We start from the raw sequence: 18,522 nt of genomic DNA, 5'->3' as shown, positions 1-18,522 counted from the left end.
TATAATGATGTGTATAAAATTAAATAATGTTTTACAATAATCTACAAGACGGACATTAAATAAAAATTAGTCATCTATATATAGTCATAATAGGGTTTATTATTAGGAAGGAGTACCTAAATGTTTAGAATAATATCTAAGAATTTTGGCGAAAATACCGACATGTACAAGGGAGAGGTGACGCCGATGCTTATCACTCACGTTGTATATCTCACACTGTCCGTATCAATTGACGAAACTAAGGCGCCACGTACGCACAACTGTGAACTCTGACCCTTTCACCACGTGTCTGCTGTACCATTGACGTAGCTACGTAATAAACCCATCGAACGAGAAAGAACATTATTGTTACAAGTCTTATTATTATTTTTATTTGTTTAAAATTCTCTAAATTTACATTTTTAAATACTATACATACAAAATAAAATAATATTTAAAAATATAAAAATAGGAGCCGACCAGTAGCGGGAGCATGGTCCAAGCCACCGGTGGTTAGGGCTCCAGAGACAGAAACCTCCTCACAATACGTGCCGTTTCGAGGAGTACTGCCTTCTGCATCAGGCCCTTGATCCATCCGCCCAACCCCAGCCTCCTAAGGTGGTTGTCGAGGCTGTTGTTACCAAGTCTTTATTCTTACTCTATTCATTGACGTCGTTGTCATCCAGTACATACATATCGTCACGCCTTTAATCCCCGAAGGGGTAGGCAGAGGTGCACATTATGTCACGTAATGCCGCTGTGTACACCCACTTTTCACAATAATAATTATTCAAATTGGACCAGTAGTTTCGGAGATTAGCGCGTTCAAACAAACAAACTCTTCAGCTTTATAGATTAGTATAAAGTATAAGTATAAAAAGTATAAATTAGTATAAAAGTATATAGAGATGCGAAAGTTTGTGTTCCTTCAATTATCTGGAGAACAATCGGTACAGACAGACAGTATTTTCTAAAAACAAATACATATTTAGTACATTTCAAAGTATGTACGTCACAAGCCCCAATACTTGTGACTATATTCTTACACAAGACTTTGTAATTTCCCTTGTGTTGATAAACATTTCGTTGTTTCAAGGAAAGATTATCAAATTAAATGATTAATGCGCATTATGGTCAGGGCGTAATTTGGAAACTGACCAATTAATAGATTGTCGTGCAATCGATTGTATCCAAGTAATAGTTATTTATACGAGTATGTATAGTAGACTATCCAGATTTTTTTTATAACGTCACGCCTTTAATCCTTGATGGGGTAGGCAGAGGTGCACTTTATGGCACATAACGCCAATATAACACCCACATTTCACAATTTATGTTTTAAGTCCCATGTAATAGGTGGTGAGCCTATTGCCACATACGGGGTACATTTCCAAACTCCGTGCTACCACTGAGAAATTTTCGAAAAACCGAAAAAGCCCAGTAATACTTCGTTCGACCCGGGAATCGAACCCGAGACCCCTTGCCCGGCAGTCGCACTTGCAACCACTCGGCCAACGAGGCAGTCTGTTTCCAGAAAATATCATGCGTAAATGTACTTTTAATAAGAAGATCAAATCGACAAGAAGATATACGGGTGTACCTACATATACACGTATTTCTACGTTATAGGTCGAAGGTGTCCCAAAACAAACATTCCAAATAATGAACAGCATATCAGTCTGAAGTATTTTATCGTTATCAAGGAAAGTATTGAGCGATACGATTAGGAAGTGATACAATTATTTTTATGATTTGTATGCGACAAGGTACATACAATTATGTATATCTGTTTATGAGCCGTCTAATTCTTAAGATAACGGGGCTCCCCGATTTCTTGTGTATAAGCTGACAAAAGCATACCTACCTACTTTTTTTTGAGGGGGAAAATCATCCAATGACTTCTCCCGCCTTGGGCGAGGTGAGAGAGAGTGTCAGACTCTTACTGACTAAAAACCACCCCGTTCCTTCTCCTGCTTTTTGAGCCGGAGCCACGGTAAGCCCGCTAGGTAGTCCGCAGCTAAAGTATCTCTGCATTGTTGTCTATGCATTGAAATATGTGGTTGTTCGCAGTATGTGACATGCGTCTGGAGATATTTGAACGTCTCTGCCTGGCCCTCTGGACTAAAAACCCATATGGCGATACGAGTGCACCTTTAATTTTAACCCGTCGTCGTTTGCTGAAGCACTGATCAGTGTGAGACACAACGTGTATTCTATTGTTGTCTCATATACCCGCAGGCGAAAGGTTAAGTAAGTTTGCTATAGTTGTAGCTCCCGACTCAAAGCAGGAATAGGAACGGAGTGGTTTTTAGCCAGTAAGACTCTGATACTCCTTCTCGCCTTATAAAAGCGGGAGAAGTCATTGAAAAAAAAGTTTTATAAAGTTTATAGATTGAATACAATCTTTATAAGTAGCATTTACACGTCTTTGAAATTATGTGTAATAAGTAAGTATGCTTAAGTGCGATTGATAAAATATTTTAGTATGTAGGTACCTATCTACTTTCATGTTCTTATCTTGGTAGAAATATTTATATACTGACTTAGCGTGATGCTTCCAGCTCGAAGGAGAAAACAGATATTGCACCATAAAGGTCCATTTTCATAAGAATAGTTTATTTACCTATCATTAGAACTTGAGATGGATCACGGATGAACTGATCTTGGCGCTTACAAGTGCCGAAATATCGGAAACTCATCTAGACATAAATAAACATAGAAAATATCTTGAATGCTAATAATAGTGTTAGTGACCATGTCAGTTTAAAACAAGTTTACTTGCCTATTCTTAAAACTGACATATTTCACTTTATTTACAATTCCTGATAGATAGCATAATTTCAACAAATATTTTAAGCTTGTTTAAAAATGAACCTAACGTTTAAATAAATCAATCACATCTAATGTCAGTGTGTGACCCGCGATAAGGCACACTTTGATGCGCGGTAGGCGGGCCCTGCGCCGGCGCAACATCTCAGTTGAGAGCTGCTCGTCCAAGTATCAACGTACCCTTATCATTACAAGTGAGTTTGTTTTAACTTTCATATTATTATTCATTTATTTATAACATTTTAAATTGTGTTTAGTTTATTATTTTGTAGTAATTTAAAGAGTTAGGTTCTAGAAATGGTGAAAGGCTGTGTTTTTTACCGAAATTGTTAACTTAGGTTTATTATGACACCGAAATACGTTCCTATGTGTCTATCTATATACTAGGTATTCTATATCTACTATGTGTCTATGGGATTTCGGTAGTTTTACAGTCAGAATCACTCTTCAAAAGCCAATACGAGTATCTATTAGCCACTAATCATGTTTATATGTGGAATGAAAGATGTGTGATGTATCCCACACAGTTTAATCAATCCTTAAACTTATCCGTAACCAGTGAAATTGGTTGCAGATGATATAGTTTAGGTTAGTAATTATAACACTGCTGTTATAACTACAATACCAGATTTTTTATTAAATGTTACTTTGTACTTCAAAGTAAAGTTATTTGTATTCTGTTACTCTCAATTATCGACACAATAACACTTGATTGTGAGGGTACCTCGTTTATTTATTAACATTTATATAAATATCAATTGAATGAAATGAGAACGATATTCTGTTTACTACAGTAAGTAGATATTTTGTCATTCATAACTATCTGTTGCCCGCGACTTCGTTCGCGTAGTATAATTGTCTTTTAACAGAATTTGGATTTGTGATCAGTCTAGCCATTTCAGAGATTGGCCAGAAGAGACAGAAAAAAATTGTAAAAAAAATATTTTGATGGATGTACCTAAACCTGTAGTATTTATATTCATATGTATGAAGTAAAAGGCGGTTATTTAAATATTACAAACAGCCACTTAAATTTTTATTAACTAGATAAATAAAAATTCATTCTCAGATGTTGTTATTTCTACTTAAAATATTGGGTAAAAATGCTCCTAGTCCTAAGTAGTACTTATATAAAACTGAAATATTTGGTAAATATTAAGTAACGATAGTGTTAGTGACTGTCACTCGAAATTAATTAATTATTTCAAGTTTAGTAGAATGTCTGATACAAACAAAGATCGACCTAAAGATGTTGGATTAAGATCGGTTTTGGAAACATTACCGCGCAACGTAAAACAAAGCTCGCACTCGCGCTTCAAAGAGCCATCAGACCACCACAGATGGGGCCCAGTAGGGCAGATGCCTGATGCGGAGCTGCGGACTACCTAGCGGGTTTACCGGGGCTCCGGCTCTAAAAGCAGGAGTAGGAACGGGGTGGTTTTTAGTCAGTATGGGTCTGACACTCCCTCTCGCCTCGCCCAAGGCGGGAGAAATCATTGGATGATTTTCCCCCTCAAAAAAAGGCCCTCCGCTGGCTTAACGCGTGCATCTGTGACTCTGCTTGTGGGCACTGCAAGGGTGCAAGGTCCAAGTTACTCATCATCCCTTCTGATAAGAAATATACGATAACTCGTATCATACTGTTATAAAAATTACTACAAAGTGTGTCTCAGTTTGACTTGTATGTGCATGTTTGTTCGCGATTATCTCGCGATTGGCTGAACCGATTTAGATGCGGTTTTTAAAAAGTGTCAATTCTGTAATGACTTCACTCTTTAAATCACTGCCAACTATGCAGTCAACTGCAAATGCAGTCGTCACAACTGTGCAGTAGCCGCGGTGGCTGGGCAAGTAGCTGCTGTGCAATGTGTCGCGGGTTCGATACCCGCACGAAACAACTCTTTTTTGTGTGATCCACAGATTGTTCATGTGTATGTGAGCTTGTATGTTTGTAAACACAGCCACGGCACAGGAAAAAATCGTAGTGCCATTAAAAATGAGAAAAAAATATTGAATCAGAGTCGGATAGTTCCAGTGAAATAGCGCGTGCATTCGTGATTGGTGGTAGGGCACAAGGTCCATGTGCACTCTTGAACTAGTGATAGTGATGATCATACCCTATGATAAGAGACAGTATTAGTCATCAGCATGTTTCAGCATTAGAAGTTACTCCGGGTCAGGTCCTCCTATTTTCGAAGTCAGTACAGAACAGGTGTAGTCCACAGCTGCCATTATTAGAATTAGCGACATAAAGGCCACTACATATATAAAAAAGAAAAGTATATAAATAGTTGGATCGGAGAGTAAAATATTCACATCTATTGAACTGTGTACAAAATAATTTTATATCGGTTATCTGTAATTTTTGTACCCTTCGTGGTCGATCGATCGATTGTTTAATGGCAGCATATCGTGAAGTTACATAGAAAGTTTTGTTAGATGAAAATAAAATAATACGTGCTTACTTAAAATTACTTTTTAGACGAGGGTTGGTCTTGAGAGTTCCTCAAGTTTATATAAATTAGGTAATTTTGATAAGTTAATTAGCAATTTGAGTGACCGTGAAATAGTTTGCAGTCTATAAAAGTATCGCAATTAGTTTGAGGTGCAATCATAATGGAGATTTTCCTCCTAGCCAATAATAATGAATGATATACAAAACATCACGCGACGGCTACTCTCACTCGCATGTTCCAGCAATATCACGCGTCAATTCTGCAATCAACCGTAATGTTTACAATCAGACAATCACTCATTATGATAAGCAGATACTTGTTCGGTTCACAGAGTAACATGAAATCTAAGCTTCCTAAGATTTATGTAAATGTCATGCATATTCTCAATGATACTCGCCCTTGAGGCCGATGACTAATTTAATCATTTCCATTAATAAATATGACCTTATTCTTAGTACAGTCGTGTAACATCTTATTACCAATAGACTTATTATTTTAAAACTCACCGATCCGATAACCTTTGCAGTAAAATAAACAGTACCTATCATTATTCTTGTAAAGTCCAATCTTAATCGACAGTCAGTGCCGTGAAAAATCACAAACAACATCTTTTCGTGTAACAAATTACAGTTCGATTAAAAAGTAATAAATAAAAAAAGAAAAAATTTGACGTTCGAATGTCATTCGAATATAGCGCGAAAATTACGGTGACAAAGATGGCGGAAAACGGTGACGTGTATAAAAAAAGTTTTAACGGCACATGTACTTTGGGTGTGAACAAGCGGACGACCGGTTCCATTGCTAAAAAAGCTGAAGCATACTTGAACGCAGTCAAAGAAAGCTTAGGAACAGCACCAGGTGTGTTAATATATTTACCACAGATATAAATTATACCGATAAGAAATTTACACCCGTTGATTTCGATGATTGTAGATATTTTTTATGTACCTTTTTCAACCAGGGCAACTAGTATGTTCACGATACTATAAATATAGGAAGTAGATAGGTTGGAACGGAAAATAACTCTATACAGATTTTTCATATTCAAAAATATTTAAAAATGAACATGTCCATACACGCAGTTAGGTAGGGCAAGTGACCCGGTTGTGGCCATCGACCCCTTTGTGGCCATTTGGGCCTTCAAATATTTATAACTAAGGCATGGACAAATAAATTACTCTGTGATGTACAGTATTTAAAATATTGAATATGAGAGACATTGATACCGTTGGCAGCTTTAATGTGTCAAACTTCACTTCGATGCAACAAGTCATTCTTTTTAGTGGAGGGTGAAATTGTTAAGATCTTAACAAAAAGGCTAAGGCGAGCGGGTGAGGATTTCCTTTTATTTTTTAAATTTTTGCTTATTGTTTGGATGTTTATGTTAATACTACATGAAGAATATGTTGTCTAAGTGAAACTAATGTTATTTTGTCGCCATATGTTTCTGAAGTGAGGTTTTTAGAAGGTGGCCACTAATGGAGACAAAATTATGAATTTCTCCATCTTTGGCCACATGGCTGGCCAAAACTGGAGTACATAGACACCCCACTTCTTCCCCTTTATTTTATCGTGGCTTTTTTTCCTTGGCTTTACATATCAACAAATACATATTTTTCATTTTCAGAGATGCAATAAATTGCCTTCACACAAAGGGAAGGTCAGTTTACTTTGCAGCTTTTACCAACGTCATATAAATGTTGATCTCCTTATTTGTAAGTTAAATTAAAGTGAAGTAATAATATTTCATATTTTCCAAACTAAATAAAAATCATTGTTTGTAAAATGTCCAATTTAATTAATTTTTGATTACTTTTATAGTATTTTTTGATGGCCAGAACTGGCACACGACCGTGGCCAGAAATGGCACGAATGTGGCCAAAAATGGCACAAACTCCCTTTTTTTTTCTTTTATATACAGTTATTTTTCTATTGGACGTTCTTTAAAAAAGGGGTTTTCTTAGGTAAGGTAACATGTTAAATGACTTTTTACAAGAAATATGTTCGCGATAACAAAAACTATAAGTTAAGAAAGCCGCAAAGTCGACAAAATTCTTAAAGTGGCCAAAACCGGGTCACTTACGATACTAACAGAATATTTTTGTCTTATATAGCCTTATCTTGCAGGTATAAGTATATGTAATTATACATACATAATTATATCTTACTAGCAACATAATATTAACATAAAGTTATGGCATTTTAGTCCGGTCGTAGTCAGGTCTACGAAGCTACGCTACGATGCTACGGCCTACGAACTACGGACGGTCAAAAGTATTTTTTCAATTTCTACTAAATTGTAAATTGGCTTTAATTAGGTGTTTTTGTGTCGTTTGGTGATTAATCTCATTGTCTTCTATTTGCATGAACTTTCTGATTGTTTTACAAGTGTTCACGATTACTGCTTTTTGGAGGGTTACATGCAAGGTTTCTTCTTTATTTTAATAAAAATAGTACAATAGTACAGTTATATGAGCCAATTCATATTGAAAACTGTAACAGATTGATTCGATACATATCTATTATCGTATTTATCGGGATTCCCCGATAAATTATTTAAAAAGAAATGTCTATGCATTTCTTTTGTTTATCGATAAGTTTATTTTTTGTTATTATTATATTCAGTAGTTAGTAGATTTTATCACGTATAACGAACATATTTCCTTACATACTATGCATATCAAATTGATAAGCTATATTGTGTAAAGTCGGTTAAACATTTAATCCAAAAATGGAACTGAGAAGTAGGAATTGGAAGTAGCACTGTTTATAGGTTTTAAGCGTGGGAGAGCCATGCTTCGGCACGAACGGGCTGGCTCAACCGGAGTGATACCACGGCCTCACTGAAAAGCGACGTGAAACAACGCTTGCGTTGTGTTTCGTTGTGTGAGTGAGGTTACCGGAGGCCCAATTCCACCCTTCCCAATCTTCCCAATCCCCGATTCCCCAACAACCCTTAGATTCCTAACCCCCAAAAGGCCAGCAACGCACTTGTAACGCCTTTGATGTTTTAAGTGTCCATGGGCGGCGGCGATTGCTTACAGAAATAAAGAAAAAGTAATTTTCTTCTAAAATTACATCTTATTTTTGGTATTTTGTGAACAGTGGCAAAGGTTCAGCAAAGACCGAGTATACCGAAGCTGGAGGTGGTGCAGCGGGTGGCGGCCATACCCATCGTGGGCTCCGGCATCGAAGTCACCGAGAAAGTCTACTACAAGATTAGGGTAAATATTAATTCACTTATTTTTCCCCATGTACAGAAGGAAGTTATGAATTAAAGAAAAGAAATCACACAAAAATACGTATTTAGCATTCTAGGATCACACATTTGTAGTTATTTTAGTGATAGTTCTACTACATCACCCATTGTCTTATCTCCCGACTAATGTGTCATACATAATCTGGTAGTATTAAGTATATCTCATGACAAAAACCAGGATATTCTCGGTCAAAAAAAAAACACAACATATTTTGGAAATACTGACGACGTAATCACTTCCACCAGGAGTCAAACCCGCTGATCCGTTGGTATCTGTCGCTGGGCGAGAAGTCTTTGGCGACGGGCGTGCAGCTGGCACTACCAGCAGTGTTGCTATTCGAGACTCCCATCCATCAGCTCGACAAGTTCCTCTGCAAGTCGCTAGATGTCGTTGAGAAGACCGTGCCGTCCATCAATCTACCACCGCAAGCAGTAAGTACATTATTATAATAAGTTTTGTACATGTATAAAACCTTAAACCAGTGTATATAATTATATTAAGCCCTTCCGTTACTGAATGACTGACAGACAGACAACAACTTCTAGACTGGCCTAGGAAACTGAAACTTCTTATCATGTATGTTCCTTGAGGAGTATAGGGGAGCACTAAGAGAGGATCTCCCTAAATTCCCACGGGTAAGGGGAAAATAGGAGTTACCTTTTTGTGTATTCCAAGTTGCTAGAAAGCTGGTGACGTACCAATAAATGTCATGTTCGAAGAGAGCAATACTTATGAGTTTAGGATTAGGAAACTTTGAGTTTTGTCTGCAAATTATACATCCCTATATTATTTCTGGTTTAATTTAATTACAGCACGATTACGACAACACAATCGAATCGAATCGATGATGCATTCAAAAACTTCAATAAAGAATTTTGCGATATCTAAGATTTGAAACCGACATAAAAAAGTGCAGCTACTTAATTTATGTACTTACTAGTTAATTACGTTTATCAGTTCCGCGTATCGTATCAGGGACAATACTTATGCAGCTGCTACGATTGGTAGAAACTTCCATTTTGATCCACGATAACTAATCAATGAACGATAATGATGATTCATAAGAATTTATTTAAAAACACAATAATTATAAAGTCTCGTGTTGTTTCAAGCAAAGCTTACTTATTGAGGAATTTTAGGAAATATGTATATGATTAATATTTATAATTTTCTTCCATTTTTCACCAATTATGTTGTAGGTAAGGTAATTAACTGGTGAAAATGGGGATTTAAAGACATGCTAATAAAGTATTATGTTTTGTTAGGTAACCAATAACCATGTGAAAGAGGAATTTGATGCCATGCACCAGTTCAAACTGCATCCATATCTACTTAACATTCAAATCTCCAAATGATATTTTGTCCGTTCTTCAGCTAGCTGATTACGCTTTTTTTGGTCAAATGACTCCTCCCCTCTTGGATGAGGGTAAAGTGAGTAAACCGCCCCGATCCTATTCCTGCCGTGGTTATTGTGCTTATTGCCATTGGCTAGCGTGATCATCAGTGGATCACGCTTGCAAGACAATTTATGTCGACAAATTAGGACAATATTACATGAGAAATGGTTGTATGTCCGGTTAGGTGTGCATTGTTGATGTTTTGTAACAACTCCGATACTGCCGTTATCTCCGTCTCCGGTTTAGGTCATGTTGGTTCATGTAGCAATTATCGCGCGGTGTTACTTCACAGCTTCTTTTGATCAAGGCAATTATTTAGGTACATAATATGTAATATTAAAGTTATGATTACTGTTTATTACGAGTAAGACTGCTGATTAAAATATTAGCGGTATGATTTTTATGTTATTAGGCAAAGTTCTCATTTTTTAAATTTCAATATTATGTATTAGCGATAGCACCGAATATGGAATGGGCAATTAACTAGGTACCTACCTACTCATTACAATTTATAAGATGTCTAAAATAAGTGGCGAAAAGAACAGCCGTATTTTAGAAGTATAGATAGGTAGGTACTGACGTCAGCACACCGACCAAAATCATGAACACAAAAGATGCACAAGATTTCTTCAAAATAAACGTTTTACAGTTATAGTCGGCTATGTAGATCTGATCCGGAGCTGCGGAAAATCTAGCGGGTTTACCGGGGCTGCGGCTCGACAAGCAGGAGTAGGAACGGGGTGGTTTTTAGTCAGTAAGAGTCTGACACTCGCCCTCGCCTCGCCCAGGGCGGGAGCAGTCATTGGCTGATTGCCTCCCCTTAATAAAAAGGCTAGATACATACGTGTTATTGTGTCAACAGATGTACTCCGAGACCCGTAGGTTCGTGGTTCGTCGAGCGGACTCGGTGAAGCAGCTGGGCACTGCCGTGCTGGACTCGCGGGTGACCGCCGTCACCGCCACGGCGCTGGACCGCGCGCTCACCACCGCCGACAAGTACGTCGACAAGTACCTGCCTCCCGACCAACAGGACGCTTCGGATGGTAAGTGGAATGATATGAGAAGATAGATCTATAATATAAAAATAAATCGGGTTTTTCTTCCTGACGCTATAACTCCAGAACGCACGAACCGATTTCCACGGTTTTGCATTCGTTAGAAAGGCAAAGGTCTCGAGTTCCATGAGGTTTATAGCTAAGAAAATTCAGGAATAATTCAAGAGAAAATATTGGTGGCGAAACGGGGTTCGCAGGGTTTGCTAGTTTAATTATATGCCCAACTAGCAAAATCAGTATTTAAAACGATCTCAAGATTACTTTTATTTTCACTTATAAGAAACTTGTAGCATGTTACAAAGCTGGATTTGGGCGCAGTTATAAGATCAGTTATTTCTATATCTATCTTATAATCAACTTATAAAATGTTACTAAGCCCTATAATATACTTGACTAAGCGCAATAGCTTCTATAATGTTATGAGACTACACAATTACAAGTACAAACGCTCTTGTTAGTATCTGACATCAGTATCTTACTGAAGCAATCTTGTTTATATGGCACTAGTAATGTACTTAGTTATTAGTTATAAGTATATTTTAAGAGGTTATTTTTGTTGTTGCTTCGGGTCGTGGTGCCGGTTGTTCTGTAGTCATTTATTTTTAATAAAAACGTAACTATTATTTTGTGTTATTGTAAAATATAACTAATAATACATTTAAAATATAGGGTGTGAACCCGTGGGAAAGTCATATTTACTGTAAATGTGTACCAAAATTTAGTTAATTTCACAATGCCCTCCGAAAAATAGCACATTAGTATATTATTGTAAATTAATTATTTCAACAATGTCATGAATATCCGCCATGTTTTAAAATTGCTCTTCGTTAAATACTTTATAGAATCATTATAGGTAAATTAGTATTTGTAACAGTTTCTGTCCAGATAACTCTCCTCCATTTTAAAACAAATTAGGGTTCCCTTGAAGTCTGCCTGTTAATGGTCGATTTTCCTTTTTTTAGGATTTAAGGTCGTATTTCTGATACGACCATCTCTGATGTCGACTGTTTTTTGACAAAACCTTCTTTGATTTTACTTACAAATATGAGATGGCCTTGGACAAATACACATTTTGTGTTATCCGAAAGCTGCAATGGGTGTGGATTTCCAGTTTATATAAACAATATGTATAGACCTACTCATTTCGTTTGTAGTCAAGAAAACATAATAGTTTTATTGCATCAAATCTTTTTTGGTTCCCGATTTGCTCCCAGTACAGTATATATGACCATTACATCGAGGATGAATGCACAATTTGTTACTGATTTTGTATCCACATATTTTTTAAACACACCCATAAGTACTTAATTTTTTAATGTTAAAATAATTTTATCGGATAATATTTTTTTTTTGACATTTGTTATTTTTTTATAGTCAGTGGTCTCTGCGTTATTTAAATCGTATTCTTCTTCCCAATTTTCAACTTCTTTACTTTCTGAGTAGTGGGAAAAGGGTGAAAAAATATTATTGATCGCGGAACCCTCAATTACTTCACCTGTGTTTGCACTTGACGCGCTTGATTTATATCCCGATCCTGTTGTTTACTAGTAAAGTGATTGATCTACTATCTTATAAACTTTTTTGATCTTATAGCTGTCTTTTTAAGTACTATTAGACTAAAAAGAGTCTCGAGCAAGACTATGATGGCACAAACTTGTAATCGTTTCAGCTAAGTATGTTATAATATCATTTTCTCTCACAAAATGCTACTATAGGATTAAAATATTATTCAGGATTATTTAGTCTTACTTTAAACAATTATAGAAGACTTATTCCTTTAAGTGTCCTAAAAGATAATCTTATAGTTAACTAAAAGACTGAGGTATAAAGGCTATTTATTACTCTTGAGTATATGTATGCTTGTGAAATGCTATTACTAGTAAAAATGTCCTATAATTGTTTTAGAGTTCAGTCTTGTAGCGAACTGCAAGACCGAGATATAAAAACAAATGCACTTGAGTATGTTAAGGCTTGGCAAATGCTATTATAAGTTAAAAAGTCTATCGCAATGCCTTTACAAGAGCGTTATTAGTAGTGACAGACTTATAAGCTTTCTTTATAGGATTACTTTGCTTGTTGGGATGTGCTTATGTAGTAGAATTAGTATTACTTACCCCACTTCCCGTATTAATATAATTTTGTCCCGGACTCGTTTAGGAATGCAATTTGGATTAAATGTATAAAATTTATAATTAAGTGTATGCAAAACATTTGCACCTACCATTTAATAAAATGCTTTCTACTAGATAAGTGTTTAAGCAGGATTTAAACGAGATAAGAACCTAATCCACATTTAATTAATTTGGAATGTGTACCGTATGGGCTAAATCCACACTCATCACTCATATAAATTCGATCTACCTCTATAGGATCCAGTGGCATAACTACAGGGTGACAAGTAGGCAAAATGCAACGGGCCCCCAACTGTGAAGGGGGCTTCAAAGGTTCTCATCTGTACTTCTCTCTTTTCTGTATTGGGAAGGGCCCTCCCTTCTTCTCCCACTAGATGATGAATTTGCCACGGGCCTCGAACGGTGTAGTTACGCTACTAATAGAGTATTCTATGCTAATTGCATCAATTCTCATTTGAAATACTTATAAAGCGTTACATGTTTACTTAGACATACATACTATGTGTCCAACTAACTAATCTTACAGGCGATGGTTGATAAATACCGGATATAGGTAATCGTCACACTTTGATTAGGAAATTGTAATTAAAATGCAATACTAAAACTTTCAACAAATATGTTTTACTTGTGCAATCACAACATTATTATTGCCTACCATTTAACTATTTAGTATGTTCTGATAATATAGTATTATTAATATAAAAAATACAATTAATAAAAACCGCTGCGGTTCTGCCGTAGTACGGCGGGGACTCACATTTAAAGTGCACCTACTTTTGGGGAATTATTTATAAGGGCGGTGTTGTTATTCTTATTTGCAACGTACCTAATTGGACGAAAATAAACATTATTCATTGTCGATTGAGTAAATCCTCGTATTATCTTCATAATAATGAGCACTCTTTTAAGATTAGATTAGTACAAGCGATACCGGACGAGATCTAGCCGATAGCCTCAAAACGATAAGTAAATTCATTAAATAGTTTAATGATCGCATAATGCTCTTTGTTATAATCTTTTAATGTGTTACCTGATTACTTATTTTATTTTGATATTTACGTATACATGAAAGGAAACGGTAGTTAATCGATTCACATCATGAATAGGGATGATGACTGGGTCAAAAATAAATTATTACAACTTTTCAATACAATAAAATATTCAAAAATAATCACACTCTCATTCATAAATTTGATGAACTACTAATATCGATTTTTTCTAGCTAATTTTCTAGAAATAAGTCTGCTATTTGACGTTAAAAACTTATGCCGTCATAATAGAGTATTTCATACAAAGTTCATAGAAAATATCATTTTTGACGTTTTGAAAAAAGTATTGAATTTGACTAGTAGGAAACATGCCTGTTGTAATGTAATACTTAAATACGAGCCGTTCCCAATTCAATACATTGGCAACAGTCTCCAGACAGCTCTAAACGATCGGTCGCAAGGTTACACGATAACTCCAGTCTGAACCCTGTCTGGCCGACTTAACGGAAGCACTTACCTATTGTCCTATAAATAGGCCGTATTCCAATGCAATAAAGACTATTTTATCACTTTCCTCCCTAATTAACGAACCAATTAATGTTACTTTGAACTAGTATCTGTGGTTCTGCTGACAAATTAGACGTTATCGTGATACTGTGTTGGACTCTGCGCCCATTCATATGCCCCGATATACATATTATGACTAATTGCATTAATTAGATGTCGTCTGCTGTATTTTCGGGACACTGTACTTATTGATAATATCTGTTGTAATTAGGTCCAAGAATAAACAGATATTTCAGGTAGATTGTCGATGAAAGCAATGAAATGCATGATTATTGGTTTTTATCTGGTTTTAAAAGGTCGCCGACACCTATGGTATTTGTCTGTCTGTGAACACACTTAAGATGTTTTAAAAATAGCTACTTGGAAAAGTTGGAAGTATCCCAACTTTAGATTAATTTCTCTAAGTTCCCAAATACCATCGGTGTGGGTAGAATCCTAACGTAGTGCCCTTACCATAGTGGTGATCATAGTGACGAGCGCGGACGAGGTGGACGGCGGCGACAGCGGGCGCGCCCGCGCAGCGCAGGCGGTGCAACATGGCGCGCGGCTCGGCAGGAAGCTGCAGCGACGGCTCACCAGGCAGGCACTCGCCGAGGCTAAAGCCATTAAGGAACAGATCCATGTCCTCGTTTATGTTGCTGAGTTGGTAAGAAAGTTGATTAACTCATAACTTGAACTTAGAGAAATGGAGTGCATCATTGCATGTCGAGACGTTCATATTTAAGTTTAATTTTAGGTACTCTGTAACGTGTCCGTACATTACTTTCGTGGAGATATTTGTCACTTTTGATAGCAATAACTGGGCAACCATCTGTGCTACGCTACATTTGTTGTTCGGGGTCTAGATGGGATTTTAGTAAAAATACTAACGACATTAGAGTGACATAGGTTTGGAGTACATAAATCACAAATAAGGCTAACATTGGCCCCGTTTTCCCTCAGATAGCCACAGATCCGGTTTTGGCCTGGCAGAAGGCTAAGGAGCTTTTCGCCGAGCTGAGTCAACCGGAGCCGGAGAACCAGGCCCGACCTGCTACACTGGAGGAACTGGTGGTCCTGCTGACCAGGGAGACTGCCAGGAAGATGGTGCATCTCATCCACTACACACACACTGACCTACCCAAGTATGGAAACTACATCATGGATGTCTTTCGTCAGAACATTACTTATATTATGGTCTTAATTAATTTATGAACTTGGTCAATGTTTCATTGTTTCAGGAACGTCCGTCAAGGCATGACACTGATTACGAAAACTTTGAACACCGCTACCGATGCTCTGATGAAGGTAAGAGAGAGTGTGTCGATCAGACCCTTAATGACTTAAAACTACTCCGTTCCTACTCTTGGTTTTCGAGTGGGAGCCCTAGTAAACCCGCTACGTACTAATAGTGGTCCTTAACATAACAAGAATTATAAAAGTAATCCTTGATCAGCAAAAGATTGGGAACCCCTGATTAAAGTTTTACGATATTCGCAGGAAGAATGGGGTGAGAAATACTGTACTCTACTGAATGTTACCTCACCACAGCACTATTGTCCACTACATTGAAAAGTACTCCAACATTTGTATATCTCTATCGTTAGTGAGTATAATGGTATAATTCGCAGACGATGCCCGTGGAGACGGCGCTGTCTGAAGTGAAGGAATGGCGCAGCAAGCTGGAGACCCTCCTGCAACACCTGCAGAGTGCTTCTAAAACCTACCTGGTAAGTGTTACAACTTGCATCAAAGACCGCGGTTGAAGCAGTAGTTTGATTATGGGCTTCTTAAGTTATTTTTATTGGGTACCAAGGTACCATAATACTATATATGTAGTACTAAAAACTCAATCCTTTTTTTGAGGGGGTTAAATTATCCAATGACTTCTCCCACCTTGGGTGAGGCAAGAGGGAGTGCCAGACTGACTAAAAACCACCCATTCCTTCTCCTACTTTGAGCCGGAGCCCCGGTAACCGGTAACGTTGTCCGTAGCTCCGGAAGAAACTCAAGCCTTGGAGTGCATGTTAAACCATCAATCCAGATGGTCATTCCTATATCTATATCACACGCCAGTTGTTGATCGATAATTGGTGGACTTGGATGATCTTATGCCTCACTAGCGCCACTTGTTAAACAAAAGCTAATAGCATTAAATAACCTTTCAGGAACACTTGGCGATCTTCCTTGCTGGCAATGAAGAACGCGAGAAAATCGCGCCGCGGTCAACGTACGAACAACGAGATGCCTTAGCAGCCCTCAATGGCCTCAACTGATTCACTATTTCATTATTTTAAATTAGTTATTAATACCCAGTGCTGGATTCAACGTGTACGGGGCCCGTAGTAAAGTAGTAGGGCCCTCGTTCTGATGTCAATTATACAAAAACAATGTTTTACTTATATAGGGCCCACTTTGCTACGGGGCCTGTAGTATTTGATACCCTTATCTAGTTATATTTCCTTAAATCTTCAGATTAAACATGTGCAGGGCCCATAGCGAAGTAGAGGGGCTCTCGATTCACTTCTTTTATATAACAAATTACGCTAAAGTCCTCTTTTGCGTGGGCCCTGCAGCATTTGCTACTCTTTTTATTGGTTTACTTGCTTTCGGCACTGGTAATGTCTTTTTTGCCTATATAAAACCTTATTGTACCATATTTAATACTCTCTAGATTAGCCATATTCATCAAATAAATCGTAAAGTTTAGGTTTAGTTCATTAATCTTATGTCATTTTTGCGTTAAGTTGGGACTTATTTTCGACTGAGAACTAGGTATGTACCTAATTTTAATTATCCTTTTAAATCCATCCTCGATTTGACTAATAATACGACATAATCATCTCTAACAAATCGAATATTAAGTATAATAATATTTTATGAAATTGATACCATTGATTATATTAATTTTAAGCTTAATTTACTGATCAAAATAAATTAATTTTAAAATAATTGTAAGTCATTTCATGGGGCTCATGAAAATGTAAAATAAATGTTAAATTAAATTTATATTTCTACAGTTCTATGATTTTTTATTTAATTTTAATTTTTTGTTGTTTCTACAACTTCTCTTTCTCCTACTCCTTTTTCTTCTTTTATACTTCTTACATAATTTTAAAATGCTGGTTTTATGAACTTCAGTGACGTTTTGTCTGTCATGTCGACAAGCAACTATTGTCTCATAATAAAGTATTTTATAAAATGATATTTTAAACTTACATTTATATAAAAAATTCTAAGTAGCCGTTAATGGCAAAATATACAAAATGCATTTAAATGGTTTATTCAAAGACTACCCTCCACATCAATATTTTGTAAGTTTGTTCTATTTATTCCAAAGTAGTAGAAACATTCATTAATTTCAGCTCAAAGTGACTGTGTGTATTGTTTATTATCTTAAAATATTCTTGACCGCTGTAGTTCTGAAACATTACATTATACAACATTTCAAGAAAACAACGCGTATTTTTTTTATACACCCTTTAACGCACTTGTAACATCTGGCGAAGCTGGATCACTTGCCATCGTATGATTCTGGTACTTCGATGCTCCCGATCTCCTAAAGATGCAGTTAAATTGATCCTCTTTTTAAAGTCGGTTAAACGTAAACACTGCCCGGCGCGGGAATCAATCTAAACTAAGACTCGTAGTATTTGCCATTCGACCAACGAAGTGGTTGTTAAATTATATATTACACAATGCATGAGCTACTTATTAATTTCAGCCCAAAGATTATTCTGAAGAACTAGGATTGATTGAACCCGACCAGAATGAAGTTCGGCTTTCAAGCACACAATGGAAGACCCAAGCAACTTTTTTGATGTTGGCATTTGCTTTAGTGCTGTGGATATTCACATATCTGCTGATAATGGCTATTAC

At 36.6% G+C, this 18,522-nt stretch overlaps 1 protein-coding gene across 3 annotated transcripts; it reads left to right on the top strand.

Moving 5' to 3' along the window:
• The first annotated feature begins 2,854 nt into the window (after positions 1-2,854).
• LOC118269804 (lipid storage droplets surface-binding protein 1) lies at positions 2,855-17,664 on the top strand. Of its 3 annotated transcripts, none has more exons than XM_035585124.2 (9): positions 2,855-3,002; positions 8,370-8,488; positions 8,770-8,955; positions 10,784-10,964; positions 15,123-15,310; positions 15,607-15,788; positions 15,885-15,951; positions 16,275-16,373; positions 16,812-17,664. In XM_035585124.2, exons 1-9 carry the CDS (start codon positions 2,918-2,920, stop codon positions 16,917-16,919), a joined length of 1,215 nt encoding a protein of 404 aa, XP_035441017.1. In that variant the 5' UTR covers positions 2,855-2,917; the 3' UTR covers positions 16,920-17,664. The 3 variants fall into 3 exon arrangements, with proteins under 3 accessions (XP_035441017.1, XP_035441015.1, XP_035441016.1); XM_035585122.2 differs by lacking the exon at positions 2,855-3,002 and adding an exon at positions 5,832-6,122; XM_035585123.2 differs by lacking the exon at positions 2,855-3,002 and adding an exon at positions 5,834-6,122 and having other exon boundaries at positions 15,135-15,310.
• Positions 17,665-18,522: the final 858 nt, after the last annotated feature.

Source organism: Spodoptera frugiperda, chromosome 30, assembly GCF_023101765.2.
Source record: "Spodoptera frugiperda isolate SF20-4 chromosome 30, AGI-APGP_CSIRO_Sfru_2.0, whole genome shotgun sequence".
Lineage (NCBI taxonomy): Eukaryota > Metazoa > Arthropoda > Insecta > Lepidoptera > Noctuidae > Spodoptera > Spodoptera frugiperda.
This window is presented reverse-complemented; position numbering and strand designations above follow the sequence as displayed.